Here is a 19391-nt window from a genome sequence, read left to right on the forward strand (position 1 = left end):
CAAAACCTACAAAATAATTAACCCGATAAGTCATTTAGTTGAGATCTTTTAAACGTGATATACAGCAAAACATGCAAAAGATGCGAATAAAAAGGGTCATTGACATAATTTTAATTTCACGATGCTTTAGGTTGCATATCCTGTGTCCTCTTTTGTGATTAATACATCCACATCCCATTAACACAAGTTTAGAGAAAACCAACCTACAGCAACAGATATTTAAATTATCACTCAAACCACAAAGTAAACATCAAAAAAAGAACTATCAAATTGTATGATAGGGTCCGAAACACATGCTCTAATTAAAAATTGAATAGGATTTAAAATAAATACATCACAACAATATTCAAAACAACCAATACACCAAACTCTATTGTGGTGAAATATTAAAATTTTAAAGATTCTTAAAAACAGCCAGAAGAATATTTATTATAAATTACGTAAATTGTTTACCCACATTAATTAATACAATTAGCAATTAGAGCACACGTATCTATTGTTAACATGTGTGTTTTGTTTCATAATACTATCGCTACAATTCAATTTAGCCTTGTATACTCAGTACCTTTGTATAAAAATTATTTGACCAAATATCCAATATCTTATATAATCGTAAACGGACCAGCAAGGGGGCTAGTCCGTTATAATAAGAAAATAATAATAAAAAAAAGACTGCCATGGTTAAGAAATTTAAATGGAGTGCTTTTAATGTAGCTCAATATATCTATTTATAAAACCATTGGCCGAAAACAAAAATAGCAACTGTTTTGATTTAACGTATTGTTAGCTATAATAGTATTATTAATTTATCAATTATTTATTAGGCTATTACTGAGTTTAACTAGATTTTACATTTTACTTAAATACAATAGCTTTTCATTACCCCCAACTGTTTCCTTCCATTATAATCGAGATACTTATGCCCAGCTTCTTGGCATGCATTAACAAATGAATTGACCATTTCAGTCCTATATGGAACATCGCTAACTGACAAATGGCCGCCGGTCCCCCTATAGTCCGTATCGCTATTTTCAACATGAGCATCTTCCATTTTCTTTAACAAGGGTAACATATTTTTGTACGACCATCCTGGATTTCCCATTTCTTCCCATTTATCGTAATCATGAGCATTTCCACGAACGAATATCAGGTAATTCATAACACTACTTCCACCTAAAACTTTACCGTGTGGCCATTCCATTCTTTTATCTGTACAAGCTGAAAAGTAGATTTATGGTGGTAATTGCGTTTTGTTTTTTCTATTACTGGAAAAATTAAAATCTTATAATATATCTTAAATTTATTTATCGATACAGCAAGTCAAAATTAACTGGTCGCCAAAAAAAAAGAGAAAGTAGCGGTGGCAAAAAGTAAAGGTTTCTATTACTGAAAAAATTAAAATCTTATAATTAGACTTCGGCAAATATGCATATTGCATATTTTGCATATTGTGCATATTTTATGCAAATATTTCATATTTTGGCATATTTGTATAAAAGTTTGCATAAAGTGCATAAAAGTTCAGATTTTTATACTGTATTTGAAAATTTTTAAACATACCAATTTATTTCAATTCTTGTATAAAATTTTGTAGTCATTTTAATCAAGAAATGATCTAAGTACGTAATCTCTACAGGTACAAAACATTTACAATTTCAAAGAAGATCAATTTAAGTAGCCCTCAACATTCTTAGAAAGTCTCGGTCACTGAGGCATTCAGTTATTGGATAATCGCTAAGGGTTCGCTCATTTGCATTTTATGATCTAATCCCCAAATCTATCTACAATTTATTGTATCTTAACAGTAGGTAAACGGCTAATAGTTTTGTTCCTAATTTAGGGATTTTCCAAAATCTCCCAGTTTATTGAATTAGGTACCTAAACATTTCTAATTTGATGCTCAGATTTGTAAATCATTTTTGTTTTGATATTCAAAGCGTAAACACTCGTTGTGCGTAACAAAAAGGAAGATTGTGATTTTATAATGCCTAAAACAACCAGTGCTTCAACTTGGATTAAACCTTATAAAGAGCTGTCTATGGATATGGGAAAAATCTACTGTTCAGTCTGTGGCAAAATTGTAAGTATCTAATATTTTCTATTAAATATCTAATATTTCATACATACAGGGTGTTTCCAAATGACACTTACAACGTTTGACTGTAGATACTTCTCGAAAAATTGAACAAAACGATATAGTTAATGAGGGGTCAAACTTATTTACTTTTCGAGATACAGGGTAAATTTATATTTAAATGGGAATAAGCCACAATTAAAGGTTAAAATACGTTTATTGACGTTTCAATTTCCACTTCGGAAATCGTTTTCAAAATACCAACAAAATACAAAATCGTTTGTATTTTGAGAACGATTTCCGAAGTGGAATTTGAAACGTCAATAAACGTATTTTAACCTTTAATTGTGGCTTATTCCCATTTAAATATAAATTAATTTAAAATGCCACAAGAAAATAGCTTCAGAACAATATTGAGATACAGGGTGTTAAAATTTAAAAAAATTAAATTCTTTTAGTTAATAACAACAATAACTTTAAAACCAATAAACGTATTTACTTGAAATTTAGTACTCGTAAGTTGTTTTTAAATGAAAAATAGCTTCCTTTAGTGAGAAAAAATTGTCCATGGTACAATACAATGGTGTGTATTTAGAAAAATTTTTCACCTTTACTTTTTTTTATGAAGTCAGCTATTCTAAAACACAATTATTTTTATTGTAATTGAATTAACAAAAAAAAATTTTTTGTTGAATTTTAAAATAAGTTATATGATGTACTAATGGTTAGTAACAAAAACTAATTTGTGGATTAATACTGCATTTAAAACACTTAGCGAGTGTTTTTTTTCCAAACCAGTTATTTGATTAACCAAAAACACCTTGTATATTTTTATATTTTAAAGGTTGGGTTAAAATAAAGGTTTTTATTTTTATTTATAGATAGCATGTGAGAAGAAATTTCAGATAGACCAACATGTGAGAACTGCTTCACACATTGCAAAAAAAGGAAAAATAGGAGGAAAACATCAAACTTCAATGGCTAAATGTTTCCAATCTACTTCAAAAAAATTTGATGAGCAAGAAACTTTTAATGAAGACTTGTGTCGCGCATTAGTGTCTGCAAACATACCGCTTTCAAAATTAGCAAATGTAAATTTTAGTTCGTTTCTAAAAAAATATTATAAACTTAATGTTCCAAGTGATCGGTCTCTAAAAAGAAATAATGTGAACGGGCTATACTCGTCGGTGTTAATTAATATTAAGGAAGAAATTGCAGATAATTATTTTTACATATCTGTAGACGAAACCACTGATTCCTCAGGAAAGTATATTGCTCATTTTATTGATTGGTGTTCTTAAAGAAGATACCTTACCAAAATCTCATCTTATTTCATGCCAGCAACTTGAGAAAACAAATGCTTTAACGCGAAAACTAATTTCGCGTTTTATACAAGAAACATTAGCAACTTTTTTTCTTCAAAATTTAAAAATATTTTTCCCAGATTTAATACATGTTACTTGTGTAGCGCATGGATTAAACAGAGTTGCAGAGGAAATACGAAAAAAGTTTCCTCTTGTAAATACCATGATATCCAGTGTCAAAAAAGTATTTCTTAAATCTCCTATAAGAATTCAACTTTATAAAGAAATGCTACCTAACATTCCTCTTCCACCACAACCTATTTTAACGCGATGGGGAACATGGTTAGAAGCAGCTAATTTTTATGCAGATCATTTTGTTAAAATAAAGAACATAATTGATACGTTAACAGATGAAAGTTCCCAATCTCTTTTGGATTCTAAACAAACTTTTCAGACTAACTTGCTTTAACAAGAACTTTCATTTATAAAATCAAATTTTAGTTTTGTTCAAAAAACAATTATTCAGTTAGAATCACCAAAACTGTCATTGTTCGAAAGTACAGCATTAATAAAAGAATTTGCGTCATGTTGTCGGAACGTTAGAGGTAATATTGGAAAAGATATTTTAAAAAAATTTGAAGCTACTATGGAAAAAAATAAAGGTTACCATATTCTTTCTGAAGTAGTCAGTGTTCTAGCTGGAAATATTTCGGAAACAATTAATTTAGAACCAAATGTTTTGGTTAGTTTGAAAAATGCTCCCGTTACATCAGTTGATGTTGAACGAAGTTTTTCCATATATAAATATATGTACTCAGACAGAAGCCACAAGTTTTTGTTAGAAAATTTTGAACACCACTTGGTCATTTATTGTTACCATAATTCTAAATAAGTTTATTCATACTTAAAAATGATGTAGTTACTTAAAATAAATGTAAATCTTAATGAATAGTAGGAAATATTTAGTTATGTACACTTTTTTTTTAAATAAAATTGTTACTATTTTACGATTTTTTTATTTATTTGTATGCATATTTTGTAAAATATTTGCATATTTTCGGGTAAACACGTGCATATTTATGCGCATATTTTCTACATTTTTTTTTGCATATTTGCCGAAGTCTACTTATAATATATCTTAAATTCATTTATCGATACAGCAAGTCAAAATTAACTGGTCGCCAAAAAAAAAAAAGAGAAAGTAGCGGTGGCAAAAAGTAAAGGCTTCTTACATTTTGAAACACTTAGACTTAGGTACAACTATTTTTTAGTGAATGTTGTGGCTATGAAATTTGTTTGATTTAATTACCAAGGTAAAGATACAAGTTATAGTACAAATGTCTACTCCACCTCTACAAAAATGTTCTTGTGGTTCAGATTTATATCCATAGTTATAGCTGCTGAATTCCAAAGCACCAGCGATGATGGGCACATCGGCAATTAAGCCTGGTTCAAATCCTTGTTCTAACATTAGTACATTCACGTTGGAATTTTCTGTTAACCTGTTCGCAACGACAGCTCCAGATGGACCAGATCCAATGATAATAAAATCATACTCCGGTTTTGTTTTTGCTAAAAATAATTCATATCAGCAAGAAACTACATTTTTACGAGGTAAATATACAGTTCAAAATGTTGTAAATTCACCAAAAATTTTTTATTTATTTAAAAAATACAAAACCTAAAAATATAACAATTTTTTAAAACGAGAGTCATTTGGCAATTACTATTTTTATTGGTAATAAGCTACAATTTAAGTTTAAAATAATTTTATTTTTGACGTTTCAATTTCCACTTCGGAAATTTTTTGAGAACGATTTCCGAAGTGGAAATTGAAACAATAAAAATAGTAATTGCATTAAGATGTCACTAGAAAATAGCTTTAGAACAATATTGAGAGTCTTTTCATTATTACACTTGTAATTTGTCGAAATAATAATTGCACAACAGAACATTAACAAAGAATCACTTAAAATACTTGCACACTTATTCGATTTCTGTATTTTGTATTTTCTGCATCACTATCATTATTCCATTCAATAATAAATTTATTTCCACCATTAATGTGGAAGTGCCTGATCTTCTTAGTATGCTTACAGTCGATTCTTTTATGACATATTTTACCTCACGTACCTTCTTATTATGTTACGTTCCAAATTTAAAGTAGAAAGTCCCACCTCTATTTTATTAAAATATAAATAATTCTAGACATGTAAGAGCGGTTGCCTATAATATATTATAAGCAAGGTGGCGAAAATAAAATTAGTAGTTTTCAAATACGGGAAATATCTGGCAAATTGTGCTGAAGTTAAGGGAAAACGGCCTCTTTTTGTGAAGAAACTAATTTAGATCGTTCTTTCTAGAGTCATCTTGGAAGAATTGGGATCATAAAATTTAAATGTTTGAATCTCGGTATTATTCGGTGACCCCCGTGTGTCAATTTGTCAAGTGTTCGGAAAGACGACGAAAATGGAGGGATTCTAGGTTTGACCGTGGTACTGAAAAGTTCAGGCTAGATTAAAAACGGCATTTTGTTTTTTTTGCTGCTGTTCCATGTGGGATCTGGACTCGTACGAACCGTGTGGATATTCAAGAAGGGTTTTTTTGGGATTATCCACAATCTCGCTAAAAAAACGGATCTACAGTACACGTGTCTACTGGAGTCGCATTTAGATCAAGAAATTAGCCTTAATCACGAGTCCAAATAGCCGACTACATTTCGGTCCAATTTGGGATATTTCAAACCCCTAATCTGGCTAAGAAGGGTGAGTGTTAGAACATTTCGTTTTTAATTAATTAAAAAGTTGTAGTTATTTTTTTATCCCATCTATAAAAAGCTATTCATATTTTCATAAGATGTCATATTAGATTCCAGTTCCAAAACAAGTTTTTTTGTTAAAATCAATATATTTATTTCCAAATAATTATTTTATACACATATGGTAATTAGTGTTTTCTTGCTTCAGGGTTCTTCTTCTTCGTCTTTTTCTGTCTGGCTGTAATTTTCAACTTTTCAACATCGTCACACCAGTCTATGTATATCGGCAATTGTATTTTTGGAGTTCCTCCGAAGTCGCAGTGCATTTTGCGAATGGTATTTTTGGATTGAAGACACACTGAACTTTAACTAGGATCCCACGCGGTGAAGTATATGAATGTGATTGAAAATTCGAGATATGGATCGATAATTAATTTTCGACGGAAGATTTAAGCGTCGTCTAATTTGTTTACGGAATACAATAGTTTTTTTAAAGATCATTTGCGGTTTGTTTTTATTCTAATATTTACAAATACTTTACAGTTTTTAGAGATTATTTGCGGTTTATTTTATTAACTAAATATGTACACATACCTATTATAATTTTGTAAACTGCGTCTAAGGGGGGGTTAAATATTTGAGATTTTTTTTTTTTATTATTTTCTGCGCACGCACTTGAGCTCGCGTTGTGTCCTATTTAGGTTAATAATTTTTTTTTGGTTGGTATTGAACCGCACACCCCTTAGCATCCGGTACTTTTGATACGTCTTACCTTTTATTTTGTACTGTTAAATAGAAATAACATGAATTTTTGTTAGGCAAGTAGAATCCGTATTTTTATATTCTTTTTATTAAGCCTATGGTAAAGTTAATTAATATTGTAATATGTATTTGTTTTCAACTATCTTGGGAATCTATTTATTAAAATTGACTAAATCCTAATCTCAGACAATTTCAATTATTTTTTTTATTTATTCAGGTTGTATACTGTACTTAGTATTTTAGTAGTAAACCTATTGGTAGGTTGGTGGTTTATTGAATAGTAACGTAGGGAAGGCTGTGCGTCAATTTACCTGGCGCCTCTGATATAACTTCGGATTTTTTTGTTTTGTGGACCGCACGACCATCTCCACTGTTTTGTCTAGCCGCGAGCCATTCCCAGACTGTCACCGTATAGTACTTTTCTTTCCGGGTATACGTCTGATTTATATGTGGTACATTTTGTAACTTTTTTTATATAGATTCGGTTTTGTACGCCACAATTAGATTCAGGAAATGTATTTGCAATGTATTATACTAGGTTTAAATTGTCCAGAAATTAACCATATAGGATTGAACGTCTTTATATAGTGTGTCCATGCTTTTCGACAATATTCTCTAGGGGGTAAATCTTCTTCTTTTGGTGCCTATTCGTTCCTATCGTATACATCACATCTCTTTCTTCCCACGTTCTTCGTAGTACAGTCTCGTTGGTTATCTTGTCCGTCCATGATATCCTTAGGATTCTTCTGTATTGCCACATCTTGAAGTCTTCAAGTTTTTTCTCCATCGCTTCAGTCAGAGTTGTGGCTTTTAAAGAGTTTGACCATGTTATTGAATGCACTCCTAGCCTTCTCTATTCTACATTTTACTTCTTGTGAGTGATCCCATTGTTCGTTTACTATTGTTCCAAGATAGGTAAACTGTTTTACTCGGTCCACTGGTGTATTCTTGATAAGCAGTTGGACGTCTCTAATTTTATTTTTGCTGATTACTATAAATTTAGTTTTTGATATGTTTACTTGCAGTGCAAATATTTTACTTAGTTCGTTTACTTTGTTTATTAGTTGCTACAAACTAGTTAAAACTGTCTGAAAAGATAACGCTGTCATCTGAATAGCGAATGTTGTTTAGGCGTTCCTCTAAATATAGGTTGAATATTATAAGTGAAAGTGTACATCCTTGTGTAAAGCCTCGCAGAATCTGGATCGCTTCCGTCGTTTTATCTCCAATATTTGTTCTTATTGTGGCTGATTGGTTCCAGTATAAATTTTGTATTATTCGCCGGTCTTTATCATCCATTTGTGTGTCTTGTATTAGCCTTGTATAGACTTATTCGCCTATATTCTCCGCGCTTTTTCAATCTTTCGGAATATTGCTTGTGTCCTAGATATTATTGAAGATTTTACATAGTATTCTTAAAAATTCATCACCAAGAAGTTTAAGAAATTCAGACTGTGCTCCATCTGGTCCTGGAGCTCTCCCTTCTTTTAGTGATATTATGGCTACTCTTATTTCTGCCACTAGTATAGATGGTCATGTTTCAGTAGGTATTGGGGACTGGTTCTCCTTAAATAATCATTAAAAAATAAATTTTGTATGTAATTTTTCCAGGTATTATCAATACTCTCTTTGTCCAAGATTACCGTTCTCATTAACAAGTTTACTTACTCTTCTATTTTTACATTTGCCTGTAATTTCTTTTACCTTTTTATGCACGTTGAAGTCGTCGTATTTACTTTATAAAGTTTTGATTTCTTGGCATTTTTTTTTAGTTCTTTCTGTTGGGCTTCGCTGATCTTACTCAGTATATCTCGTAATGTTTTATACATGGAGTTATTGTTTTTGTTTTTCCTTCTTTCTTCCATCAGGTGCAGAATCTCTGTCGTCATCCATGTCTTATTCTTACCTTCTTCGTTCTTCATAAAATTGTCTTAAATGTCGTCTATCGTTTGATTAAGGGATTCTATTTTCTCTTCTGTGCTTTCCGTTGTATTATCGTTTTCTTTAAATTTTCTATTTATTGTTTTGCTGACTGTTTCTTTTACTTTACTACATTTCAGTTTTCTAATGTCATGTTTTTTACAGTTTGTCCGCGTCTTTTCTTTAACTTGGTTCTATACACGCCCACTAAAGCATTGTGATCAGATTGAATATTAGCGCCTGAATAGGTTTTAACACTGTTGAAACTATTTCGATATTTTTTGTTAACAAGTATATAGTCTATTTGGTTTCTTATAAAAACGGTTTCTCCGTTGTCTCTAGGTGATTTTCACGTAACAGACGTCTAGGTAGTAGTTTGTAAACATTGTTTCTCCTCGTTGATTTCTCTGTCCTAATCCGTAAGGATCAATAAGTTGCCCTTCTTTTCCGTTACCTTTTTAAGCGTTGAAATCTCCCATGACTATAAGGAGTTTGTGTCTCGGTATATCTCTTATTACTACTATCGGTTTACAGCGTTCTCCAACGCCTTCCGACCCGTAACCGCCATTCTTCTCTATTTAACCATAGGCCTGGAGGGATTTCTCTTTCTTCTAGCTCTTTTTCAATTCCCTCTCTCCAGCTGCTTCTCAGCCTTCCTCTTTTCCTTCTCCCTTGTGGTATCCACGTCAAAATCTGTTTCGGAATCCTGTCATCTGGCATTCTCTGTATATGGCCGTACCATATTAACTGTTTTGTTTTTATGTCATCAACTATTGTATGCTTGACTCCCATCATTTCTCGTACTCTCATTTGGTATCCGATCTCTTCTTGATTTGCCTCTTATAAGGTATATCTCGTATAAGTTTGCTTATTTGTTTGTAAAATTCTGATATTTTCTTATCACTGTGGTCTTCTATGGGTGCATAGACTTGTACAATGTTAGTGTTTATCGGTGACGTATTTATTTGTAATAAGAGGATTCTATCGTTCAGTTGTATGAAGTTGTTGGTATGTTTCTGTTACAATAACTTAAGACAGTCCACCTCATTTCGCTTGAGCCTATTATTGCTATTTTCATGCGTTCCATTTCTTTGATTGCACATTGGATTTTTCCTGATTGAGCCATAGTCCTAACGTTCCAAGTGGATATTCTCTATAGGCAGTTCGTGTGGATTTTTCTTATAGGTTTGTTATTGGGCATTTTACAGCGATTTTGCATATTAACGACCCGGGACCTGTGATTATGGCATCACCTCTCTTGCCGGATCTTGGTCTCCGATGTCAATGATTAGTAAGCAAGTTTGTGTTTGTTGTACAGCCATTATGATTGTACTAGAGATATCCATAGGGATCAATAATATAGTGTTTTCTCGTTGCCTTCTATGTGGGGATATGAGGGGGTAAATAAATAGATTTAATAGGTGGCATTTGGTCTCTTCCACTGCGACCTTTTTAGATCTATTGTGGTCCTCTAATCCTAGATTAAATTGTTTAGCCTCACCGTTTTTAAACGGTTTCATATCTGTGAGACTGAACCATCCATTTAGCTCCTTGCCGGTTCCTTTTCTTTGCCTAATGTAAATAACCGCACATTTGCCAAGCTATCGTACTGACACAAAATGTCTTCTGCTGTTTCTTCCTCTAGGTAACAGAAACTACATAGGCCCTCCAATACCATCCTCTTTAACTGCCTATCCAGCTTACTAAACCCTGTTAACAGATACCCTGTACCCTGTTAACGGTACTATCGATGTAATATAAAAATTCCATAGTTATTTCTAAATTCGTTGCAAGCATCTTGTATCCTTAGCCAGAGTTGTGCACGATTTTGTAAATAAGCAAATGCTTTTGTATATCCTCAAATACAATAATCGCAAGGACTCAAATCTGGCGACCTTGCTGGCGAAGCAAATGAGCCGCCTCATCCAATCCAGTGGTCTTCATTGTTATTATTAACTCGTACATTTACCAAACCATTGACAGCCGTCATCTAGAAACCATAAGATTTGCCGAATATTTAAAGGCACATCATTTAACAAATCAGGTGAACATTTTGCAGGAAATGTAAATAATCAGTACCATTTAAACGAGCAGTCAAGTCCACGGGTTTCATTATTTTTTTGTGTGTACATTTGTACATACTTTAAATTTTTTCATGTGTGGATTTTTTATTTTAAGTATTTTTATTTATTTTTTTTATTCCTTAAAGCTAACCTTTATGCTATAAAATATTTCAATAAATAAAAACAGTTGTTGTGAATTTATTAATTGTTAAGTCTTTAATTTATAATGTCTTGTTCTTATCTTAATTCATTAAAAAGCACAATGACTGATATTTATTTATTTTCACTAAACATACATAATTTATTAAAAAGCGAACGTAACATTTTATCGCGAGCGCGTCGTCCGAATTAACTGCCCTCCATATAAAAATGTTGTATTTATATACGAAATCCTGATATACTAGAACAGCATCGAAAGATCGAGAAGCTTGGCCGGCTCATTCACCATAATTTTGGTTCCAGACTTCCACCGAAATTTCTACAATAAAACAGAATAATTAGTCATAAAAGTTAGGCCAGTATATTTATCGTAACATTGCCCCCCTCTTAAAAGATGGTTCCTCCTGGAACCTTGTCGGGACTGGAACCGGAACTGTATGCTGGTATCGGCAACTGGACCCTCTTTTACAACTTCCAGTTGTATAAAAATGACAAGGGACGGTTTTCTCTCCGCACCAGTAACTATGCGGATTGCAACAGACTAACACCTGGACTTCGGTGTCTTTAAAGATCTCCTCCACCATATTTCGGATAACCCTCCAATCTAATTGGCGGCACTCCAACTTTGGCATGGCTATCTTTTGCACGTCGGACTCTAGTACGTGCCCTCTCAATTGAAGTAAGGCTTCCCATACATCTCGGTAGGTAGGTTGGTCACGGGCAGTGTCTTTTGTTACCAGGTAGAAAAGGTAACGTGATGCATCTTGGAGTTTCAAGGTTTTACCGGACGCTGGCACTTGGCATTGAAGTTCTGCAACTCGACCAAACTTCCTTCGAAAGACGGATGCCAACCCTGGTGCGTCTTTGATACTGGCCGGGATGGTAAGGGCCAGCGAGTAGTCATCGGGGAGCGCGAGTAGATCTTGCTTTTCTTCAGTGGTAACACCATGTCTCGCTTTACCGGTACCTCCATAGGCACCCATGAATTCCTCAAACGTGAGGTCAGACACATCTTGGACTTGGTTTACTTCCACTTCTTCATCTACGTCGTGGTCACCTTCGAAAGATGCCAACCGGTTATGGTGTACTATCATCGGCTTTCCCCTCGGAATCTTGCTTATTCGGTAGATGACATCGTTGATCTTCTCCATGATGAGGTATGGACCTTCCCAAAACTGCTGCAATTTGGGAGAACAACCTTTTCGCTTCTTGGGATTATACAGCCATACTTTGTCGTTCTTCTTAAAGCAACCCTTTTCGGCTTGTGTATCGTACCGTTTCTTCATTCGGTCGCTAGCGATCTGAAGGTGGGAACGGACCAACTCATGTACATCGTCCATTCTTCTTCGTAATTCGATCACATAATCTTCACCTGCTACATCTTCTCCAGGTCGACACCCAAACTCTAGATCACAAGGTAGTCGCATTTCGCGTCCGAATAGGACTTTCGCTGGTGTCTGGCCTGTTGATTCGTTAACAGCAGATCTGTAGGCCATTGTGAAGAACGGAAGGTATTGGTCCCAGTCTCGCTGATGATCGGACACCATCTTTGTCAAATATTTGCCAACTGTCCTATTCATCCGTTCTACCATACCATCAGATTGCGGATGATATGCTGTAGTTCTTGTTTTCTTCATGCCTAGTCTATCACATATTCCTTGGAATAGATCGCTTTCGAAGTTCCTGCCTTGGTCACTATGGATCTCCAAAGGCACTCCAAATCGGCTGATATATTCTTGGATCAACTTATCTGCAACGGTGGCGGCCTTCTGGTCTGGAAGTGCGTAAATCTCGACCCACTTACTGAAGTAATCCATTACTACCAGCATGTACTTGCCTCCATTTTCACTTTCTGGAAATGGCCCAGCGATGTCCAAAGCTATTCTTTCAAACGGGCTTCCAACATTATATTGTCTCATAGGAGCTCTCCTTTTTCGGTAAGGCCCGTTACTCGTGGCACAAATAGTACATTTCTTACACCAGTCTTTTACATCGTCGGAACTGTTCATCCAATAAAACCGTTCCCGAATTCGCTGAAGGGTTTTCCTTACACCAAAATGCCCTCCCGATGGACTGTCGTGTAACTGACGAAGTACTTCGGCTATTCTGCTCTTTGGGATCACCAACTGTCTTCTTTTCTCTGAACCGTCATCATTTTCCAGGACTCGTTTGAGCAAGCCATCTTCGATGATAAATGAGTCCCACTGGGCCCAATACGTCTTAACTACTGAGCATAGGTTTGATATTTCCTGCCAAGGTGGTCGACGGTTTTCCTCTTTCCATTTTCGGATTTTCTGTATAACTGGATCTCTCTCTTGTTCTTCCCTTATCTTAGTAGGCGTCCAGTCGTCGTTGACAATCGTCGTTCTTAGCACTGCTGCTTCCTTGGATTCCGTTTTGTTGCAGTGGGAACACTCTGCGGGGCATGGCCTTCTGGAAAGAGAATCAGCATTTCTGTGGCTAACTCCGGCTCGGTGCTCAATCTTAAAATCGTATTCTTGGAGTCGTTCGATCCACCTGGCTATCTGACCCTCTGGATTCTTAAACTGCATCAACCACTTAAGGGCGGCATGGTCGGTTCGGATTAAAAACTTCCTTCCATAGAGGTATTGATAGAAGTGCTCTACTGATTTAACTACTGCTAGAAGTTCTCTTCTCGTGACGCAATAATTCCGCTCAGGTTTTGAAAGAACTTTACTAAAATATCCGAGGACTCGTTCCTGTCCTCCTTGAATCTGAGACAGCACTCCTCCAATTCCCACATTACTTGCATCCGTATCTAAGATGAACTCTCCTTCTGGCAGTGGATACCCCAAAATTGGTGCTGTTATTAAATGTTTTTTCAACGTTTCAAAGGCATTTTGGCAGTCTATATCCCAGCGGTATTCTCTTGCTTCCTCTGTAAGTCGCGTTAATGGCTTAGCGATATCTGCAAACTTCTTAATAAACCTCCGGTAGTAAGTACATAGTCCAAGAAAACTTCTCACTTGATGTTTGTCAGTTGGTTTTGGCCATTCCTTAATGGAATCGATTTTTCCCTTATCCACGGCCACTCCTTCTTTACTGACTATATGACCCAGATAATTGACTTTACCTTGAAATAGCTGGCACTTCTTGGGGTTTAGCATCAATTGGGCAGCTTTAAGTCGATTAAAAACGTTTTCTAAATTCCTCAAATGATCTTCGAATGTCTCCCCCAAGACGATTATGTCATCTAAATAAACCAGGCATGTTTTCCAAGATAACCCTCTCAACACATTTTCCATAAGCCTCTCAAATGTAGCAGGAGCATTACAAAGTCCAAATGGCATAACGTTGAATTGCCACAATCCAGATCCTGTGGTGAAGGCTGTCTTTTCTTTATCGACTGGGTCCATTTCTACCTGCCAGTATCCAGACTTCAAATCTAAAGTAGAAAACAGTTTACTTCCAGCCAATGTGTCCAATGTGTCATCGATCCGAGGCAGAGGATAACTATCTTTCTTGGTAACGTTGTTCAGCAAACGGTAATCCACACAGAACCTCGTCGTTCCGTCTTTCTTCTTAACCAGGACCACCGGAGAGACCCATGGACTCGTAGAAGGTTCTATCACCCCGTCTTTCTTCATTTCCTGAACAATCGTTTCAGCTTCCTCTCTCTTCGCCTGTGGTAATCGTCGAGCTGTTTGACGAATTGGCTTAGCATTACCAGTATCAATTTTATGCTTAACAACGGTAGTTCTTCCCGTCTTTCCTCCTTTCGGTACGAAAATATCACGATACTGCCGAAGAAATTCCCTTAATTTCCTTTTCTCCATCTGATTTAGAGACTGTCCTGCAACTGCAACCATTTGGTCGAATTTGTCGTTGGAATTATCAGATGTTGTCGCCTGACGAATTATGGATGTCACAGGTACACAAGTTCCTACTTTTGTCTCTTTCTTTATGGTCACTGGGTAGTCGTTGACATTGATAAGTCTCACAGGAATTTCTTTAGCCGAAGTCACCAATTCCTTTCCAATTATGATTCCACGGCCAACCTCATCGTCGTGGTTCCAAGGCTCCATCATAACAGGTCTCCCTTCGTCTACAATTCCCTGTAGTCGCGCTACTATGATCGTTTCGCTTCTCGCAGGCACGACTGTATCTTCTGTAATGGCTGCTTGCACAGTGTTGTCATTATGTGGATGGAGAAATACCTCCTCGTTGCCAACTTTGATTACCTTATTCTTAAAATCCAATTGGAATCCATGCATATTCATTACGTCCATTCCTAATATAACATCCTCTTCGATGTCAGCAACTATAACAGTATGGACAAACTTTTCTGCTCCAATTCCCAATTGTACCTGGATTTCTCCATGAATGTTAGCATTTTCACCTGTAGCGGTCCGAAGTCGCAACCTCGTTGGTAACAGTTTCTTTCGGCTGTTTATAACTGTCGGGCGTATAATGGTTCTGGTCGCTCCGGTATCCACCAACAACGTATGCTTTTTACCATTTATGTCTCCATCTACATATACACTATCTTCACGACATTTCAAAGAAGCTATTAGTATGAGAGGGTCTTTGGAAAAGTTCTGGGTCGAAGCTGCCCCCCTAAGGCTGACCCGTTCTAGTTTTCCTGGTGGTGAGTTTCTTGATTTGCGTCGTACCTAGGGTGCTTACAGGAGCTTCGTACGTGTCCTATTTCGCCACAATTCCAGCATCTGATGGTCTTCGTTTTCTTGTATGTCATGCTTTTTATCATATTAACGAGCTGGTCAAGTTTATCTTCATCTTCTTCCTCTTTTACAGTCCTAACTTTACTGTAACCGCCAGAGGCCTGCGTAGCTGACTCATATTCGAGGGCGGCGGATAAGACATCAACCAGCGTCTTGTGACGAGCTAATCGTAGTGTTCTCTGCATTTCATGATCACGAAGACCATCAATAAACGTTTGAACGGCCAACTTTTCCATCATGTCTTCGGGAGCTGTTGGATAAGCATATCGTACTAATCTGGCAATATCTACTTCATATTCTTGAAGAGCCTCATCTTTCTTCTGTCTACGATTTTTGAGCTGCGACTGATATACATGCTCCAAATGTTCGTGGCCATATCGCATATTTAACCTCTTCTTCAGTTGTTCGAAATCATCGGTCTCCTCTACGGCTATGGTCTGAAGCACATCTAAGGCATCTCCTCGAAGAGCGATAGTCAGGTTTACAGCCTTTTCTTTTTCAGACCATCCATTCGCTCTTGCAGCTGATTCGAACTGTTTCATGTAGTTGTTCCATGACGATTTTCCGTCGAAAGTTGGGACTTTGACATGCACAGAACTTCCACTTCCTTCAAATTTCGGCCGTGTTTCCAACTTACATTTCGTCTCGTCTTCTTTTATCTCTACTCTAATTGGATTGTTTCCTCTCTCTGCTGTCCCTGTTTCCTCCATCTTCCTTTCCATCTCTTTCCATATCTTTTCTTCGAAGGCCAACATATCGGCAGCAACTTGGTTTTTTAACGAAGACACTCTATCGTCAAGAGCAGACATCTCAGAAGTGACTTTAGAGATGTTAGCAGAAACTTTGCTTTCCAGAGAAGAAATCTCGTTAGAAACTTTGCTTTCTAAAGAAGCGATGTCGCCGGAAACTTTCGAAATATCGCCAGAAACTTTGTTCTCTAATGATGCGATATCACCGGAAACTTTGTTCTCTAATGATGCGATGTCACCGGAAACTTTGTTCTCTAATGATGCGATGTCACCAGAAACTTTGGAAATCGACGAGAGGACAGCATCTTCAAATATATAAGTCTCTGGATCTAGTCCTTCTTCTAGCAAAGCGTTCTTTAGTCGTTGGACTAACTCAGCCTTTTTTCCGGTAGAAGCTAATTCTCTGTCTTCAAGATGTCTTCTTAAATTAGTCACTGTCAGCTCATAAATCGTAGCCATTTTCACAATTTATTTTATATCACACTTGTATTATTATTATAAGTCTAATTTATGTTCGATCTCACTCTGACACCATTTGTTGTGAATTTATTAATTGTTAAGTCTTTAATTTATAATGTCTTGTTCTTATCTTAATTCATTAAAAAGCACAATGACTGATATTTATTTATTTTCACTAAACATACATAATTTATTAAAAAGCGAACGTAACATTTTATCGCGAGCGCGTCGTCCGAATTAACTGCCCTCCATATAAAAATGTTGTATTTATATACGAAATCCTGATATACTAGAACAGCATCGAAAGATCGAGAAGCTTGGCCGGCTCATTCACCATAATTTTGGTTCCAGACTTCCACCGAAATTTCTACAATAAAACAGAATAATTAGTCATAAAAGTTAGGCCAGTATATTTATCGTAACACAGTACTTACTGTAGAGTTTAGTTTCTGGATAAAAAGGCAGAAATACAGTTTGCAGTCTTGCAAATTCTATTAAGAAGCTTATTACTTTTCCTATAAATACATACAATTCTCCTGATGTAGTCTTGAGAACCAAAGCCAAAATCACGATTAATATAAGATAGGTAGTCTAAAATGAAATAAAATTAATCAGTCGTATTTCTCGTGGGAAGAGGATGTTTACATAGAAAAGGGTATACAGGGTGAGTCATGAGGAACTTTACATACTTCTACCATATGTAGAAACCCTCAGGGAGCATATCATGTGGCCACTAAAATATGTCAACTCCTCTTCTTTATTAATTAACAGGTTGATTTGTGTAATTGACCATTTATTTCATTTTACTGTAGTGTTTATACGGCTCATTTGATTTTTTTTAATTTTTGCTTGATACAGTACACTACTATCAAGCATTCGACTGGTATTAGCTAAACTAAAAAATTCCAGGACTGGCTTTGGAAAAATTAATTTAGGGATTCGTATTAAACATTACACCCTGTATAAATTTTTTTTAAAATGCAATAAGTGATTTTCAAACTACATAAATAGACAATGAAAACGACATATGCGACAATGTTGGCGCACTTTTATTAAATTTTTAGTGAACGATCAAATCTTACCAAAAATAGAACAACCATAATGAAGTATCAAACTATAAGGTATTAATTTAAACAAATGTTATAAATTTCAAACATTTTAATTAAAATGAGTTCCTACAACATAATCTAATACGTAGAAAATTAACATCTTTACTGTCACTTTGTATTATCTCTACGATAGAATCAATTGTTTTTCAATTTTAAATTTTTACTCATAGATCGTATTGGGGCATTATTTTCGATAAATAATAAATTAAATTGATTAAAAAGTCAAACCTCTTGTATGTGTTAGTTTTTTTTGATTGTAAATGATTAAAATTTTATGTCAAATAATAATACATTGCATCAACTGTCTTCTTCTTCTTCTTCTTCTTAAAGTGCCTATCCGTTCCGGACGTTGGCGATCATCACGGCTATCTTCACTTTGCTTATTGCAGCGCGGAACAGTTCAGTGGTAGTCGTGTTATACCACTTTCGCAAATTTTGAAGCCAGGAAATGCGTCTTCTTCCCGGTCCGCTCTTACCATTTACTTTCCCTTGGAGAATCAGCTGGAGAAGGCCGTAACGTTCTTGATTTCTCATTACATGACCTGTATGATTTCTCATTATATGACCTGGCATCAACTGTACTAAATAAAAATAAATCTAAAAAAGTTTAAAATGAAGGTTGGCGTTGACCGTTTGACGGTTCTTGATATTTTATACCCATTGTCATTATTGTCATTATCAATTGTTATTTATGTGTACAAGAATACATATTTCTTCTGTCATATCTACGTTAAGTACATTGTGTTAGTTTTGGTAGAGCTTTTGTTACTTTCGTTCAAAATGCCACATCAGTTTTCGACCACAGAATATACAGATATAATATTTGTTTATGGATTCTGTAATGGGAATGGTAGGGCTGCTAGTAGAGAATATCGCAGGAGATTTCCTAATCGTCGAACTCCCAGTCATCCAACATTTGGGTCACTTTTTAATTATTTGCGAGAAAATGGCACTTTTCCTAGTGGAACAACAGAGCGACATGTAGATGAAGCGCAGGAAGATGACATTATGGACGCCGTTACTATGAACCCTACAATAAGCACTAGACAAGTAAGTCGAGAACTCAATGTTACTCAATCAAAAGTAAGTAGAGTCTTACAAAAAAAATAATCTATACCTATATCACATTCAAATGGTTCAGCGACTACATGCTGGAGATGAGATCGATAGGTTGGAATTTTGTAGATGGATTAACAATAATCGACCAACGCTATACAGGACACTATTTACAGATGAAGCCCAATTTACCAGAGACGGGATAAATAATTCACGAAATTCACATGTGTGGGCAGAAGAAAATCCCCATGCTATTCGAGAACGTCGTTCTCAGT

At 35.4% G+C, this 19391-nt stretch overlaps 1 protein-coding gene across 1 annotated transcript in view; it reads right to left on the bottom strand.

Annotated features, from left to right (window-relative positions):
• Positions 1 to 19391, bottom strand: part of LOC140449859 (glucose dehydrogenase [FAD, quinone]-like) — a 55310-nt gene that overhangs the window by 21735 nt on the left and 14184 nt on the right. Inside the window, exons 2-4 of the mRNA XM_072543242.1 lie at positions 17386 to 17542; positions 4729 to 4950; positions 884 to 1218 (exon numbers count right to left, since the gene is read on the bottom strand). Of these exons, the coding sequence (XP_072399343.1) occupies positions 884 to 1218; positions 4729 to 4950; positions 17386 to 17542 (714 nt within the window). The remainder of the gene's footprint in view (positions 1 to 883; positions 1219 to 4728; positions 4951 to 17385; positions 17543 to 19391) is intronic.

Source organism: Diabrotica undecimpunctata, chromosome 9 (assembly GCF_040954645.1).
Source record: "Diabrotica undecimpunctata isolate CICGRU chromosome 9, icDiaUnde3, whole genome shotgun sequence".
NCBI lineage: Eukaryota > Metazoa > Arthropoda > Insecta > Coleoptera > Chrysomelidae > Diabrotica > Diabrotica undecimpunctata.